General features: G+C 41.6%; 1 protein-coding gene across 1 annotated transcript in view; it reads right to left on the bottom strand.

Annotated features, from left to right (window-relative positions):
* The window catches only part of SND1 (staphylococcal nuclease and tudor domain containing 1), a 419,288-nt gene that overhangs the window by 390,632 nt on the left and 12,780 nt on the right, over nt 1-15,876 (bottom strand). The window contains 1 exon segment of the mRNA XM_028525371.2: nt 1,561-1,710. Coding sequence (XP_028381172.1) covers nt 1,561-1,710 — 150 coding nt within the window.

Below are 15,876 nucleotides of genomic sequence, written 5' to 3'. Positions count from 1 at the left end.
GAAGTTTCTCTGTCTCTCTATCTCCCTCCCTTCCCTCTCTAAAAATAAATAAATAAAATCTTAAAAAAAAAAATTTAAAAAAAAAAAGAAAAGCACTTTGCACCCAAAATTTAAGAGGTGCTGAGATATTTAATCTTCAGTGCCTGGTCTAACAGTATAGGAGTATCTGTAACAGCAGAAAATAATAAATAAAACTAGTAATAACCACAGCTCACAGCTAACAACTAAGTATTTTGTAGGCGTGTACTAAGCATTTCACTATTATTATTTTCAATAACTAGTGCTGAGAGAGGACCAGTGAGAAAGACCTGATTTTGATCTATTTAAATGTCATTATCCCAAAAATCTAACTGCTATTAAAAGAAGAATTTGGAATCATTTTCTGTATTTTTTTTCTTGCATTGCTTCGCTATCTTCTTAATTCAAACAAAATACCCTTTATTATACATAGAAAAAAACTAAACATTTTCCCTAAATAAAAGATTCCCATGAGCTGCTTTTTATTCTCCAATTGTACGTCAGGGAATAGCAGAGGAAAGCTGAAGTGTTAACTTGCCCAATGTCATTAAGTTGGGGCAAATGACAAATAATTAGAATCCAGAAATTTCAATTTTGAACAGCCAAAGCACAACTAAAGGAAAGACAAGAGCTCATGTTTCAAAGATAGGAACCAAGGTAACTAAGCAATGCCAAATTAGGACTCACAGCAGCTGCCTGGAGAGGCAAGACCTGAAGGAGTCCAAGGCAACCCACAAGGAAGCTAAGCATTAGAGGTCAGGGGACAAGGGGTAAGGAGGGGATGGTGGAGTGAATGCTCAGAAATTTCTCAAATCACCATAATACAATGGTTCTTGACTAGCACTGAGTCACAAGTTGCCTTGAAAAACTGATAGAAGCTCTCTTCCTTAAAAATACATGTCTACATAAAATTTTGCAAACATCATACAGTTCCAAAGCCTTCAGGGGCATATGGATCCCAGATTAAGACTGTGTAATGAAGCACAGGCCTAGCATTTATAGTATGCTACCATTCAGAAAAATGAGAGTGCTTGCACAAGCGACAAATGTCTCTGGAGAAAGAGACAAAACTAGTAATAGTAACATCAGTCGTCTTTGGGGAGCAGAATTTGACTTTTCACCGAATACCCTTCTGAATTTTGAATGTGAATGAAGAATTCAAACACAAATTAATGTGTTTGAGCTCTGCCAAAAGCAATGCCAACCTCAAACAGCCAAGACTACCTAGGAAATGTTCTAACAATTAGAATCTAACCTATTCCAAGAGGCGGAGGAGTAAAACACTGACAAACCCGAAAAGACTCAATAACCTAAGGGAAAGGGTATGAGAAAAAGCCCCAAGACTGGGATTGCTGCCAAGGGCAGTGAATGTATATAAACCAATGCAAGACACTGTGTGTATATCTAGGGCCATCAGTTCTGTGATATAAAAACACTCAAAATACATAGAAAAGAAAGATAGGGTGAGAGTCCGACCTTCTTGCATCAGTCAAGAAGATCAGGCTATCACCTGGGTCCACCACAGCCTCAGGAAGAACCTACCTCATCAGGCGTATCTTTTGCTTCTGGCTGTGCTGCAGCTGCCCGGCGGGCCAGGTTTCCAGCTCGAATGTTGCTAAGGTTGATCTGCCTCTCAGGAGGAGGCCCACCACGAGGCTGCCCTCGGACAATGATGGCACACCCTGACAGGACCTGAGAGTAGGGAGAGAAAAAAAACAGAAAATTAGCAGTCTACAGGTAACAGCACCTAATATAGATTGTTCAGCCCTGGCTGGTGTGGTTCAGTGGGTTGAGCATCAGCCTGTGAACCTAAAGGTCACTGATTTGTTTCCCGGTCAGGGCACATGCCTGGGTTGTGGGTCAGGTCCCCATTTGGGGGCATGTAAGAGGCTACTGATCTCTCGCACATCGTTGTTTCTCTCCCTTCCTCCCTTCCTCTCTAAAAAATAAATATAATCATTTTAAAAATACACACACACACGTACTTGGGGGCAGTATTGATCAATGTATGTATCAATACTGTCCCAATATGTAGAACGATACTTGGCACCTTGGAGGCACTCAAATACTTGTTGAGAGAGCAAATGAATGAGATTTTCAATTTTATAAAAGAAACACCCACATAAAAACTTGGGCTGGAGTCTGAAATTATTTCACCTAAAAATAGAAGTAGGAATTATACAAATAATAGAAAAGTCATAGACTGGGGTGAAGAGGTACATGAGACGGGGAGGTTAATGACCTTTGTAATTTCATCCCTGCAAGCACCGTGGCCACCTGTGTTCTTTTTAATTATTAGCAAGTTAATGTTTCCAGCCATACATTCCATTCCAGGGTGGAAGCAAGCAATGGAAGGCCTGAGAAAAGGGGACACTGGAGGAAGAAGCCCCAACACACCATCTGGAAGAAGCTGAGTGACAGCAGTGTAGCCAGAGCCCAGGACTCAACGCTTCCACTGTACACAGCACTCACAGTTTAGGCTACGAGAGAAATCCAGAAGTAATACTAGAAAACCCACGTTCTAGATGACTGAAGCAGAAGAATCTAAGCACCTAGGCTCCTGAGCACCACAGCGCCTTTCAGCTCTCTAATCAAAGGCACCAGGCATAGAACCCCATGGCAACTGTGAAAAGAGCTCTGAAGCTCACTGGTATTTAACTTTTAAATGTTTGCAGGGGAGAAGAAAGAAGGATTTCAAATGGGAGAAGAGAAGAAAAAGTGTAAAGAAAAAATGACAAACAGTACCCAAGCTATTCAAGTAGTCTTTGCTCAGTGAGGCATAATTTAATAAACAGGTGGGCTCAGACACTGGCTTCACTAAATCTGAAAGACCCTCATTTCCAAGCTTCAAAATAAGATAAGCTGCTGAAAAGGTCACTGATAGAAGATTGGAGAGTTCTGCCAACGTAGAAGTGGGTGGTAGACAGGCTCATGGAGCTCTCTATAAAGGAACAGTCCCTGGAAAGGAAGCTGAATCAAAGGAGGAAAGGAAGGCATACAAAGGGAAGCCTCCCCTATACACATCTGCTTAGCTGACAACTCTCCTTCACCCCTCCACCTTAACTAACCTTTAAGTTGTATATACTAACATAAATATTAATATTAAAACATAAATGTACACATTAAAGAATAAGATAAACACATAACTGAGTAATCACCACCCAAGTTAAGAACTGGAAGAACTTTGGGTTCCCCCCATTCCCTTCTCTACTTGTAGCCTCTTCCTTCTCCCAACCCACTACCCTACCAATATGATAATCGATCACTTGCTTTTAGGTACAGTTGTACCATCTAAATATACATCTCTAAGCAGTATGGTTTCATTTTACCTGTTTCTGAACCCTACATAAATTGAGTCTAGTGCACGTACCCATAAGTAACCTGCTTCTTTTACTCACTGTTTCTGGGTTTTGTTTGTTTGTTTGTTTTGTTTGTTTTTTTGGATGAAACTCATTCGTGGTGATGTGAAACACTAATTCATTCACTTTCACAGCTCCATAGTGTTTGGAACCAACCTGCCTGGTTTCAGAAGCTGTAACCCCCCCCCCACCCCCACCCCACGCCCCGCCAAGGCTAAGGCTGAGTGAGAGACCTTGGGACCATAGTCACAACGGAGACAAAGCTCATCTCCCTGGTAGGGGCACCGCCTCTACCACCTTTCACTTCACCCTGCTTGGCCCTAGGCGGATGACTGGTTAGCCAATGACAGGTAAGATTCCTCAAGGGAGGGACGACCTAAGACAGGCGTGGTCACAAAGGGACCCTCAGAGAAGGACTTGGGGAGCTATAGAAAAAGGGGGTGATAGACCCTTGCCCCTTGGCTTTGACATAGCCTGAGTCCTCATTGTGTATGTGAGAAGTCTCCTAATCTCTTGGCTGCCTTACTTCCCCTGCCTGACTTAAGCCTGAAACAATGACGGAGGGTGGTGCAACCCTGTGCTGGAAAGGGCAGGTTCCCCAGGGCAATCAGGCCTAAGAAAGAATGCATAAAATCCTGTGAAACCTGCTTTGCTAAGAATGTCCTCAGTTTTCTGATAAGGGTCTGAGCAGGAAATGAGTTTGTTCCCCAAAGTTTTATAGCCCTTTAGCTAACTGACCCTATCTCAGAATAAGCCCTCATGGTTCTTTGTATGTTATCTATGGTTTGATCCTTACTGCCTGACAATGATTAATGAGCTTTACCTGTATTCTTGTGCAAACGAACCAAATAAAAGCCCATTGAGGAACAGGCTCCTGGCCCTTCTCCTTTGAGAGTTTGGCCACATTTCCTCCTCAAGCAGATCATGTCTTGGTAGACTTATTCTCATCCACGATGGACAGGGGGGCTCTGAGGGCAAAGCTCCCTCACACTATAGCATTTATTCCATTGTATGACTATGCAGCAATCCATCTATCTATTCTACTACCTTGTTACAGAAATTCTGTCCCACAAATACACATATCCCAACTTTTTTTTCTTATTTTATTTTAATCATTGTTCAAGTACAGTTTTCTCCCTTCCAACTTTTAAAAATATAGTGCTCTAGCCCTGGCTGGTGTGGCTCAGTGGATCGAGTACCTGACTGTCAACCAAAATGATGCCAGTTCAATTCCCGGTAGGGCACATGCCTGGGTGTGGGCCAGGTCCCCAGTTGGGAGCATGTGAGAAGCAACCAATTGATGTCTCTCTCCCATATCAATGTTTCTCTTCCTCTCCATCTCCCTCCCTTCCCCTCTCTCTAAAATTAAACAGATAAAATCATTTTTTAAGTAAATAAATAGTGCCCTAATCAATATTTAAATATCTTCATTAAACAAGACATAGACCTTGGTCTTAATGGCTCCTCCCGGCTACACCATGACACCCACAATGAAAGACTGTCTCCTTACCAGTCATGCTCTTCATTTTTAGCCTTTCTGATCAAGTGTGACCCACAATTAAAGTCCACAGCTGCCAACCACACTGCCTTGCTAGAGCCTCTCCTGAGAGGCCGTACTCTGATATCAGCCCAGGGAACTGACATTCTAAAAAGACAAGCCCTCAAAGAAAGCGAAGCCAGGGAAGAACAGATATACTAACGCAGAGGATGTTTCATGTTCCTAAAATGTGAAAGGCCAAAGGAAAGAAAAGAAAAGGAAAAGAGCTTGGACCTGATTCATTTATAGTTAATTCTTCACAAGTGGAAGGAACAACAGTAGCACATTTTAGAATACGTGCGCTTGAAATCATCCATGCAAAAATTCCAAATAGGGCCAAGGAGAGCCCAGGTACACAGAACAGCAAAATCAGAGTATCTGTTTCCACTGCCTGCTCCTCAGCTGTATCAAGTTTTCACACAAAAAAATAATTAAATGCTCCCAGGAAAGCCAGTAGCTCTTGGTAAGCCCAGCTGGAACAACTAAGGCCCATTTACAAGAAAACATACCTTGGCTAATCAAGGTAAACTCCGATAAATGAGCACTGACCCAAGCTAGGAAAGAATCCTTATTTCTCAAGTCTGACAAAGGCCACTGAAAAGCTCAAGAACAGAATGACTGATGAGAAGAGCCCCCTTTCTCCCCTAAATATCAGGAAGGTTATTACCTCCAATGCCTCCAGCTGGTACACTAGGTCCCCGGGGAACAATGAGTCTGTAACTATTATCCTGCCCCCATTAAGGCCTTTGGCAAACAACTGTGCACAGGAATTTTGCAAAGCTTCCTTTGTACACCCTCCCCTCTCCTGGAATGCTATTCTAAAAACTGCTATCAGAACCTCTTTACATTATTGCACCAAATAATCTCATTTAGACAATAGTAAATGCTTGAGTCAACAATGGAGAGAGATGACTTTTACTTTATAGGCAGCTCTATACCTTTTATACTATTGTATATTTAAAATCAAGCAGCACTCACCAATTCAGCTTCCTAAGCAACAAGAACAGATACTCGTGTGGCAGACATTGCTACTCCTAATTCCCGCAGAAGGGAAGAACTGACACGTAATCTTTACTCTGAAACTCTCTCCCCCTCATTTGGCCATAGCCTTGGCTCAGACGCAGGAAGAAACTCTTGTCCACAGACCATTATGGAAGGAAGAGAGAGGCCTGTCTATAAGGGAAGATCTAGTTTCCTTCCTAGTACTTACAGGAACTAAAGTAGCAGAAAGGAGGTATAGCTTGTTTTGAACTATCACCATTTCATCCTCTAAGTACTATTAAACTCCCTCCCTCCACCTGCCTCACTTGTCCAATGACCTTCTCTTATCTAATGTTCCCCACCAAATAAAGCCAAGGAAAAATAGCTCCTAGGGGGAAAAATACATAAAATGTCTTGAAGCAAAATATGAAAAGAAAAAAAAAAAAGCCCTCACACCAAGGGTCTATATATCAAACTTAATTTTTGTCTCCTATGGCATCAAAAGAAGTCATTTTTCCTCTGTGAAAGAACTGGCATCTAAGCTGATTATTTATAGTTTTATTCATTGATTTGATTCATTTATCATTAATTAATTAAGTGGAAATTTAATGAGTTCCTACCATGTGCTAGGCATTGTTCCTGACAAATGGTATATACTTCAGTGAGATAAAACAGACAAACAGGTCTGTTCTTGGAGAGCTGACATTCTAGTGGGGGGAGGAGGCAACCAATAAGCGTAAGTACAACATATCATTTGTTTATCAGAATTTTAATTTCAGAAGAATATTAAGATTGAGAGGAAACTGTCACAGGTAATTGTTCTGCCAAAGCTGTACTGATTCATGTTGCAATTCATGCGGTAATTATCCTTAGCTGCTAATTTATAGGGCATAGAAAGCAAGTCATATGGTAACTGCTTTATCCAATTACATTAATAAAATGACATTTTAGAAAAACGATTTTAGCCCTACCTCATACAGCAGGGGTTTGCGAAAATAGCTGTCACAATGAGTCAGTTTGATTGAGGTTATGGATTAGACATTTCTCAGCTCTGCCAATAAAGGTTGCAGAGGAACGCAGCATGATTTGGAGGACCTGGCTTCAGGGCACAAGTCGGGTGGTGACAAGGGCTGAAATAAGCCAGCTGAGAAGGAAAATGGGGACTCAAACTGTTCAAACCCACTTATAGGCTTACTAGGAGATTTACCTACAGTGCAATACTTCATGGGCAGCCACTGAAATGTTGCTCAGCAACAGGAACACCAGGCAGATCTTCACCAGATCCCAATGAACAATTTGGTACATTTAACTCTTAAACCTCCAGACCAGACACCAGAAGATAGAATAATTCTCAAACAAAGACCTAGCCACACTATACTTTAGGCAAACAGAGTGATGGTATAGAAATCCATAAGCATGTCCAAAAAAGCTGTTATGTTTTTCACAGCCAAGAGCAGAAATCATCTCAGCCTGAGAATGGAATCTGATTAACTGAGAGCACCTTATTTGCTCAACAAGGACTGGCAGAGCTAATAACAGGTAGATCTTAACAATGTTTGTCAGTATTCATATTACATAAAGAATAAAGACCCAATATAAAGAACAAAAACAGCCATCTAATGAACACTAAAATGTTACCCCCAAAAAGCCCAAAATAAACTCATTCATTTACAGTCAGTTGAATTTCAACAAGGGTACCAAGATAATTTAATGGGAAAGGAATAACCCTTTCAACAAAACTGAAAACTGGGTATCGATGTACAAAAGAATGAGATTAATAAGTTTTGTAGATGGTGTGAGATAGAAAACATCAGATGTAAGAGCCCTAAAGATAAGAGTTAAACCATTAAATGCGTAGAAGAAAAAGGTGTAAATCTTCACCTTGGATTAGGTAATGATTTCTTAGACGCAATACCACCTGAGAAAGCACAAATGACCAAAAAAATAATATATGTATAAACTGAACTTTACCAAAATTAAAAACACTGTGCTTCAATGGACACTTAAGAAAATGACAAAAGCATGTATTGTATAAAGTCTAGTATCTAGAAGAGAGAACTATTATAACCCAACAATAAAGACAACCCAATTAAAAACAGACAAAGAATGTGAAAAGACATTTAACCAAAGAATATATACAGGACTTCCGGCAAGATGGAGGAATAGGTGGACGCACCGTACCTCCTCGTACAACCAAGATTAGAAAACCAATAATTTACAACAATAATTTACTATCAGAATAACACCCAGATCTGGCAGAGGATTTATCTGAATGGAAGTCGGGCAGCCAAGAAGTTGAAGTAGACGCGTTCATCCGGACTGGTAGGGGACGACGAGCCGGCTCGGGTCGGCGGCGCGCGGAGGTCGGGGGAAGGTTTGGCTCGAAATCGGCGCAAAAGCCATCGGGCGCATAAGAAGGCAGCGGTGATCCCTGAGTACGCAAGCTGCGGCTGGCAGACCCAGAGAGGCAGCGATTGTGGACCAGGGCAGAACTCGCGGCCCAGAAGCCCAGACAAGGGTCTGAGTCCAGGGGAACGGAACTGCCACCATTGTTTTCTCCTGCCCCGCTCCCGCTCCCGCCCCACCCCCACATATAATGTCACAATCTAGCAACTGGGGTGCCCAGCCCCGGTGAGCACCTAAGGCTCCGCCCCCCACCATAACCAGAGCAACCAGACCGGAAAAAAAAAAAAAGGATAGGGGAAAAAAAACAAAACAAAAAAATATGTTTTCAACAGAGCAGATCAGTCCCCCAGGACTCATCCTTTTGAGCGACCAAGAATTAGCCAATCTATCAGATGCACAGTTCAAAACACTGGTGATCAGAAAGCTCACGGAACTGGTGGATTTTGGACGAAATCTAGATGAAAGAATGCAGATTACCATAAAACAGATGCAGGAAGACACGCGGAGGAGAGCCAATAGTGAAGGGAAGGAATATGAGTCTCAAAACAATACAGTGGACCAGAAGGAAGATAGAATCAACCAAGCAGGAAAGCATGATGAAATAAGAATTCAAAAAATTGAGGAAAAGATTAAGAGCATCCAAGACACCTTTAAACGTTCCAATATCCGAATTATAGGGGTACCAGAATCGGAAGGGGAAAAGCAACAGATTGAGTACGTATTTGAACAAATAATAAAGGAGAACTTCCCCAATCTGGCAAAGGGAACAGTCTTCCAAGAAATCCAAGAAGCTCAGAGAGCCCCAAAGAAGTTGGACCCAAGAAGAAACACACCAAGGCACATCATAATTACATTAGCCAAGGTAAAAACGAAGGAGAGAATTCTAGAAGCAGCAAGAGGTAAGGGGACAGTCACCTACAAAGGAGTTCCCATCAGACTGTCAGCTGATTTCTCCAAAGAGACCTTACAGGTAAGAAGGGGCTGGAAAGAAATATTCCAAGTCATGAAAGACAAGGACCTACATCCCAGATTGCTCTATCCAGCAAAGCTCTCATTTAGAATGGAAGGGCAGATAAAGTGCTTCTCAGATAAGGTCAAGTTAAAGGAATTCATCATCACCAAGCCCTTATTTTATGAAATGCTAAAGGGACTTATCTAAGAAAAGAAGATAAAGAAAAGACATGTATAGTAAAAGGACAGCAAACTCACAAATATCAACAACCACACCTAAAGCAAAACCAAAAGAAACGAAGTAAACAATTAGAACAGGAACAGAACCACAGAAATGGAGGGCACATGGAGGGTTAGCAGCAGGGGGGTGGGAGGAGGAGAGAGGGGGAAAAGGTATAGAGAAGAAGTAGCATAGAATGTAGGTTGAAAATAGATAGGGGGAGGGCAAGAATAGTACGGGAAATGTAGAAACTAAAGAACTCATAAGTATGACACATGGACATGAACTAAAGGGGGAAATGTGGCTGGGAGGGGGGTACAAGGGGGAGGGGAGAGAAGGGGGGAAATGGGACAACTGTAATAGCATAATCAATAAAATATATTAAAAAAAAAAAAGAATATATACAAATGGCCAATAAGCACATAAGAATGCTCAACATCATTAGTCATAAGGGAAATGCAAATCTAAACCACTGTGACAACACTTCACAGTCACTATGACAATTACAATCAGTAAGACAGACAATAACAAGTATTGGCAAGGATGTGGAGAAATCGAAAGTCGCATGCATTGCTGGTAATGGAATCAGTTTGGAAAACAGTCTGGCAGCCCCTCAAAAGTTAAACAAGAGTTATTACCATATGACCCAGCAATCCCATTCCTGGGTATACACCTAAGAAAAACAAAACATTATGTGCACACAAAAACTTGTATAAAAATGCCTACTGTAACCATTCATAATAGCCTAAGAGTGCAAATAATCCAAATGCCCATCAAGTGATAAATAAATAAAATGTGGTTTACCCATAAAATGGTATTTAGAAATTTTTTAAAAAATCGAAGTACTGATTGCTGCTACAATATGGATGAACCTTGAAAACATTATGCTAAATGAAAGATGCCAAAAAGAAAAAGCCACATACTGAATGATTCTACTTATATGAAATGTCCAGAATAGGTGAATTCATAGACACAGAAAGTACATTAGTGGTTCCCAATGACTAAAGGGAGGGGAAGACAAGAGGTAACTGTTAATGGGTACAAGCTTTCTTTTTCCTTTGCATGTCAAAAATGGTATGGAATTAGACAGTGATGCCAGTTGTGTGAATACAGTATAAATCATTGAACTGTGTATTTTAAGAGGGCAAATTTTATGGTATGTAAATGTATTTCAATGTAATAGAATTTTAAGGTCCAATACAGAAGTACAAAAGCATGGAGTCATAAAAATGTGTATCAGTCCTACAGAGGATTTCTGTATCTTACAGAAAAGATCAGATGCTTAGCTGAACAATACTAACAAAAAAATTTTGTGGCCTAGCTGATGTGGCTCAGTGGGTTGAGTGCCAGCCTGAGAACTGAAGGGCTGCTGGTTCGATTCCTGGTCAGGGCACATGCCTGGGTTCCAGGCTGGGTCTCTGGTTGGGGAAGTGCAGGAGGTAACCAATCGCTGTTTGTCTTGCACATCAATGTTTCTCTCCCTCTTTTTCTCCCTCACTTCTCCTCTCTAAAAAATAAATAAAATCTTAAAAACAATTTTTTTAACATTTTTAAAGACGGCTGACGCAGAATCCAAAGTCAGGCATGGTGATTCACTACAGAATGTACTGTAAATTTTCAAGTCTTCTAGAAATGACCAGACAGAAGTCACAGGAAGGAAGCAGAACTTCAGTGCAATTTACAAAACTTTTAAGGGGTAAAAATGAGTGAAAACTACAAGTTTTTCGAGAACAATACAGCAAATACAATTAAGTCCTCTCCCTATGTGGCACAGAAAAGAGAGCCAGGAAAGTCACTGGGCTGAAAGATTCACTATGCCATCCGCAAGCCTCCAACTGCCACAACCCAAAGGATGCCCGTGTAGGGGCTGTCAGACTGACAAAGAAGCAAGCCAGGGAGAGACTGTTCTCTAAACAAGGCATTTTCTCCTCCTAAAAATACCATCAGGGAACAGGGAAGGAGCTGTTGTGGATAGGGTAGGAAATATTTTATTACATACACTTTAATGAAGCAGGAAAATTCAAAAGAAATGGAATTAAAGCAAGAATAACTAAAAAGAAACTAAACTGGAGAAAGTTTCAGAAAGTCTAGTAGGAAAAAAGTTTCCTATCAACCAGAGCTGAAGCACCATCTCTTGAAAATTAAAGTCATTTAAACAAAAAGCAAGCAATCCTGAAAGAACGTAAGCTGTGTGGTCTGGGAGGTTTTTCCCAGAAGAGTCACCAACACAGCCTGCTTCTTCTTTCTTTTTCAGGCAAGAGCAAGAAGCAAACCTAAACTAGAGAGTCCGGCATTCAAACACAATGAACTAACTGGAAGCCCGTGTCCTCCCAGCATGCCATTTCACTTGCTCTGAGTGCACTAGCACATTCAGCACAGACAAGCTTAAGTGACTGCTCCCAGGTGTACCAGCTGTACCACAAATTGGGCCTCAGTTTGGAAATAGGGGAGTTTAATTCTCTTGGGGACTATAAAGATCATCTACAGAGAGAGGGCAGCTACCGAGAGCATTTAATCTGAGCCGTTTGATTTTACAGATGAAAAAGCAAGCAAGACAGGTGAAGTGATTTTTGTTTAAAATAAAGTATTGATGGCAGAACAAGGACTAGACCTGAAATCCCCCCAATCCTGATACCCTAATATGCCACATGCAGAAACAAGCATCTGGAGAGCTGATGTCTGTTAGAACAGTATCTGAGGTTACTTACTGATTAAATCTTTTTTCCAATTAAAATCTCCATTTGTATGTGCCAGCACAGCAGGTGTCAGAGATTAAATCATTAAGCAAGTAAGGCTTCTATGAACCAAATCAAACCAACATTTACTGAACACTACCATATGCAAGGCATGATGATCCACTGTTTGGGGTTATTGCCAAAATTAAATATGCCCCTTGGTATTCAATGCTGTAATACAACGGAATTTCCTTCTTCTGTTTAAGGAATCCCAAGAAAAAAGTATTCCTGATGGTGAGCACTTTCCCTCCTCCCTTTGGGGGCAAATGGAGGTGGAGCAGGGGTTGTCAGGGCAGGGCAGGGGCTACTCAGTAGGCTCTGCAGGTCCAGCAGCCCCTCCCTCAACTCTGACTCTTTCCTCGTCCCTACGCCAACGCTCAGAGGAAAGAGAGAAGTGCCGCCACAAGTCCTGATCCTGCGACAGGGAGGGAACAGCTATCCCCACCCACAATCGCTGTAGCTGCTATCATCTTATTCCTCCTCCCCACAGCCCTGCCATCACTATGTCCCTGAGCAAAATGTACACTGTACAAAATATCAAATTATAATCCAAAGATTAAAGGGAAGTAGGAGGCCTGTATACCCGAAGCAGCTAAGTGAAAGCATACCAGAGATCTTGAAATATCCTAGAGAAATGAAGATCCCGGCATTCACTATTCCTCAGGTTTGCTTCTGTAAAGTCAGTGCATTTTTTTAGAACTTACGGCAATACAGAAACTAAGTTATTAAGCATAATACTCAATACTACTCAGAGTGAATCATCACTAAAGAATATCTAATGTATTTGTTTTGCAGGACTAACTGCAGAGCTTGAGGAGATAATTAAATTCTATGCTCCCCATGAAAAGCACTACATTTCTAGTTTTATTTTCCAAACTTGTTTGGAAACTTCCTATTTGAAATGTTGACAGTCAATTTTAGATGTCAAAATAAAGAAGTACAAATCTACCACATATATTTCAGAGTCTTTATTGCTAAATTAAGGTACCATACCAGGATTCTCACCATTGAAAGCCTAGGGAGACGGTCCTGAAGGAAGAACTGCCAGACCTGGAGTCACCCTATCCTTCATCGGAGCAGACTTGCACACCTCCTCAAGAAGTTAAACAGAAGGCTAGTTAGCAAGGATCTGGAACCTGCTGTGGTATCTTCACTGCAGGTCTGTCCAGTAGAGGCTGCGCCTCCACTTTTAAAACACCCATAGTATTCTTCTTGCTCTATGCAAACCATACTGTTCAGTTGTGTGATTTCCCCTCATCGTTGGGACAGGAAGGCACTTTCTCCAACGAACAGCAAAGTAAATGAACTTTAACATATACAGCATAAAAATTTCAAGTCAAAGTTTATGGGCAGCTCAGAAACATGGGGCATCTTTACAATTAGCCTGTTGTACCATCAACCACTTTCAAAAATCAATTTTCAGAGTTCCTGTTCCTCAGATTACCTGAGTCTCAAGCTTACATTCTTCTCTCTACATTGGCTTTCAGCTTCTCCCATTGATAAAAGAAACATGTTATCTTCTGAACCCAGAGTAGGAGAGATACCTTCATTCAGAGCACCCATACAGGACCTCTTAAGAATTTAATGGAACCAAGCAGTCTGACTAGCAGCCCTACACTGCCTTGCTGTGTAGGAAAGTTATTATTCTAGAGCTTGGCTCGCAATGACTAACACAGGGGCAGACAGGGTTAAAGGCGAGCTGGGCCTGTGCCCCACAGAGAGGCTGCAGGAGGTCTCAGGAGATTCTAAAGCTCTCACTGGAGAGGAGTTTAACAAGATAACTTGGCTTTTAAGTAATAGAAGCAGCCACCCGGCCTCTGGACTGTGAAAGGGCTCACCTGCCAAGTACAATAACACAAGCAATTACCGCACACAGAATAATAGATCTCAGCGGGATTCCAGAGACCCTGGTCGGCTAGGCCTCCTCTCCCTTACACACAGAGGGAAGCACAAGGAAGAACACAACACACCACTTTTCATTTAGACCTGTGAGACTCCTATTAGGTAAGCAGATAAATTACACTTGGCATGATTCACATGATTCACAGAATTCATTCATAAGGTTTAAAAGTTCACTAATACCACTTTAGTGTATTCCACGCACTAGAAACAAAAACTCAGAAGCCTTATTTCTTGTTCCTTTCCTCCAAACTTCCTGCAACCCTTATTTACTTCAAGCACGTTGCCTTCACCTTACATACCGAACCGGAATGCTCACAGCTGCTTTTAAGAACCCCTGAGTACTCCCACCTGTGCTTGCCCATTTCTCCTGCCTTTTGTCTCATCTATTTTATTCCTTTGCCTCTGTCAAGTCCTGTCACTTTCACCATCTCCCCAGAAAAGATTTTTAAAACAAAAACAGATCTGAAAATATCATCTCTGATTTTTCCAACCCATTCTCCAAGAAAACCATCAGTATTTAAATTCACAAGTCCCCCTTTTCACCAGAAAACACAGCTACCTGCCTCAAGAGAACAGCTACCCGGAATCAAATGTACAGCCTGGGGTCTCAAGCCTGGGCTCCCCACTCTCCATCAAAGGTGCTCTTCTCAGCCACCGGCCCTCCTCTTCCAGGCCATCCTACAAACTAGGCTTACATACAGAACCATCCACCTTCTGTTTTTATTGGTCTGTGAACAGTGCCACCCCACACTTTTTTCCCTAGACTTAACTGCTCTTACTAAGCCCACCAAACATACATTTTATCACTCAAAGCAGGAGACTCTGACAGTGAAAAGGGGGTGTTAGTGTGATTATGCCAAGACAACAGGTATAAACCAAAACAGCCCTGAGCAGACTGGGATGTAAGTAACCCAGTCCTGACAAAGGTGCCAAAGCCAGGTAAGGGGCTGTGGCTGTTCCTTGCAAAGAACCAATGTATACTGGTTCCACATGGTTGTTCTTTCCTGTGGGTTTGGGGAATTGGCAAAGATGATGAGAAAATCCCAAACAAATCTAGATTACCCAGTCCTCCTTGGGGCAAAGAAAATAGAAAATGTTTTACATTACAGTGAAAAATTTGTTCTAAATACAGCAACTTCAAGTTTCGATAAGTGGGGTTTTTTTTTGGGGGGGGGGGGCAGTGATAAGAATTTTGGAGGAGGAAGATGAAATACAGACCGGACCTAAAGCACCAGAGCCTAGAGAGTTGCTGGGAGGATGGGACCAGGAATCAAAGAAAGCCTGCTATTGTTTTTGCCCAACTAGTCACACCTGTGACAATGAATAACAACTAGTACTCTCACAACTGCACTTTTCCACACATTAAATTTGTTTAATCCTTCCTAAATAATAGTACAAAGGATGGTACCGTGAAGTTCACAAGAGTTCTACACGTGCCAGTGCACACGTTTCTGCTATGCCAGAGGTTCCCAGATTCTTAAGTTTCAGACCAGGAAAGGTTTCCCCCACCCATCAAAAATAGGAACTGACATGTTGTCCACATTTTTTTTTTGCCAATGACATTAAATAAAACAAATGCCATGATGTTATTTATAAAATAAAGGACCTTTTAGCCCCCCAACATAGTAAAAATATACACTCAAGACTAAAACCAGTTCTTTAAGTTGAACAACTTACACCTTGCAAAACTTGCCAGGTGTCCTTATTCCTCTCATTTTGCCCCAGCCGGTTCCATTTTTATCCCCCATCTAATTCTGGGGCCGATAA

The sequence above is a fragment of the Phyllostomus discolor genome, chromosome 10 (genome assembly GCF_004126475.2).
Source record: "Phyllostomus discolor isolate MPI-MPIP mPhyDis1 chromosome 10, mPhyDis1.pri.v3, whole genome shotgun sequence".
Lineage (NCBI taxonomy): Eukaryota > Metazoa > Chordata > Mammalia > Chiroptera > Phyllostomidae > Phyllostomus > Phyllostomus discolor.
Note: the sequence above shows the minus strand (reverse complement) of the source record. Positions and strands in the feature narration are given on the sequence as shown.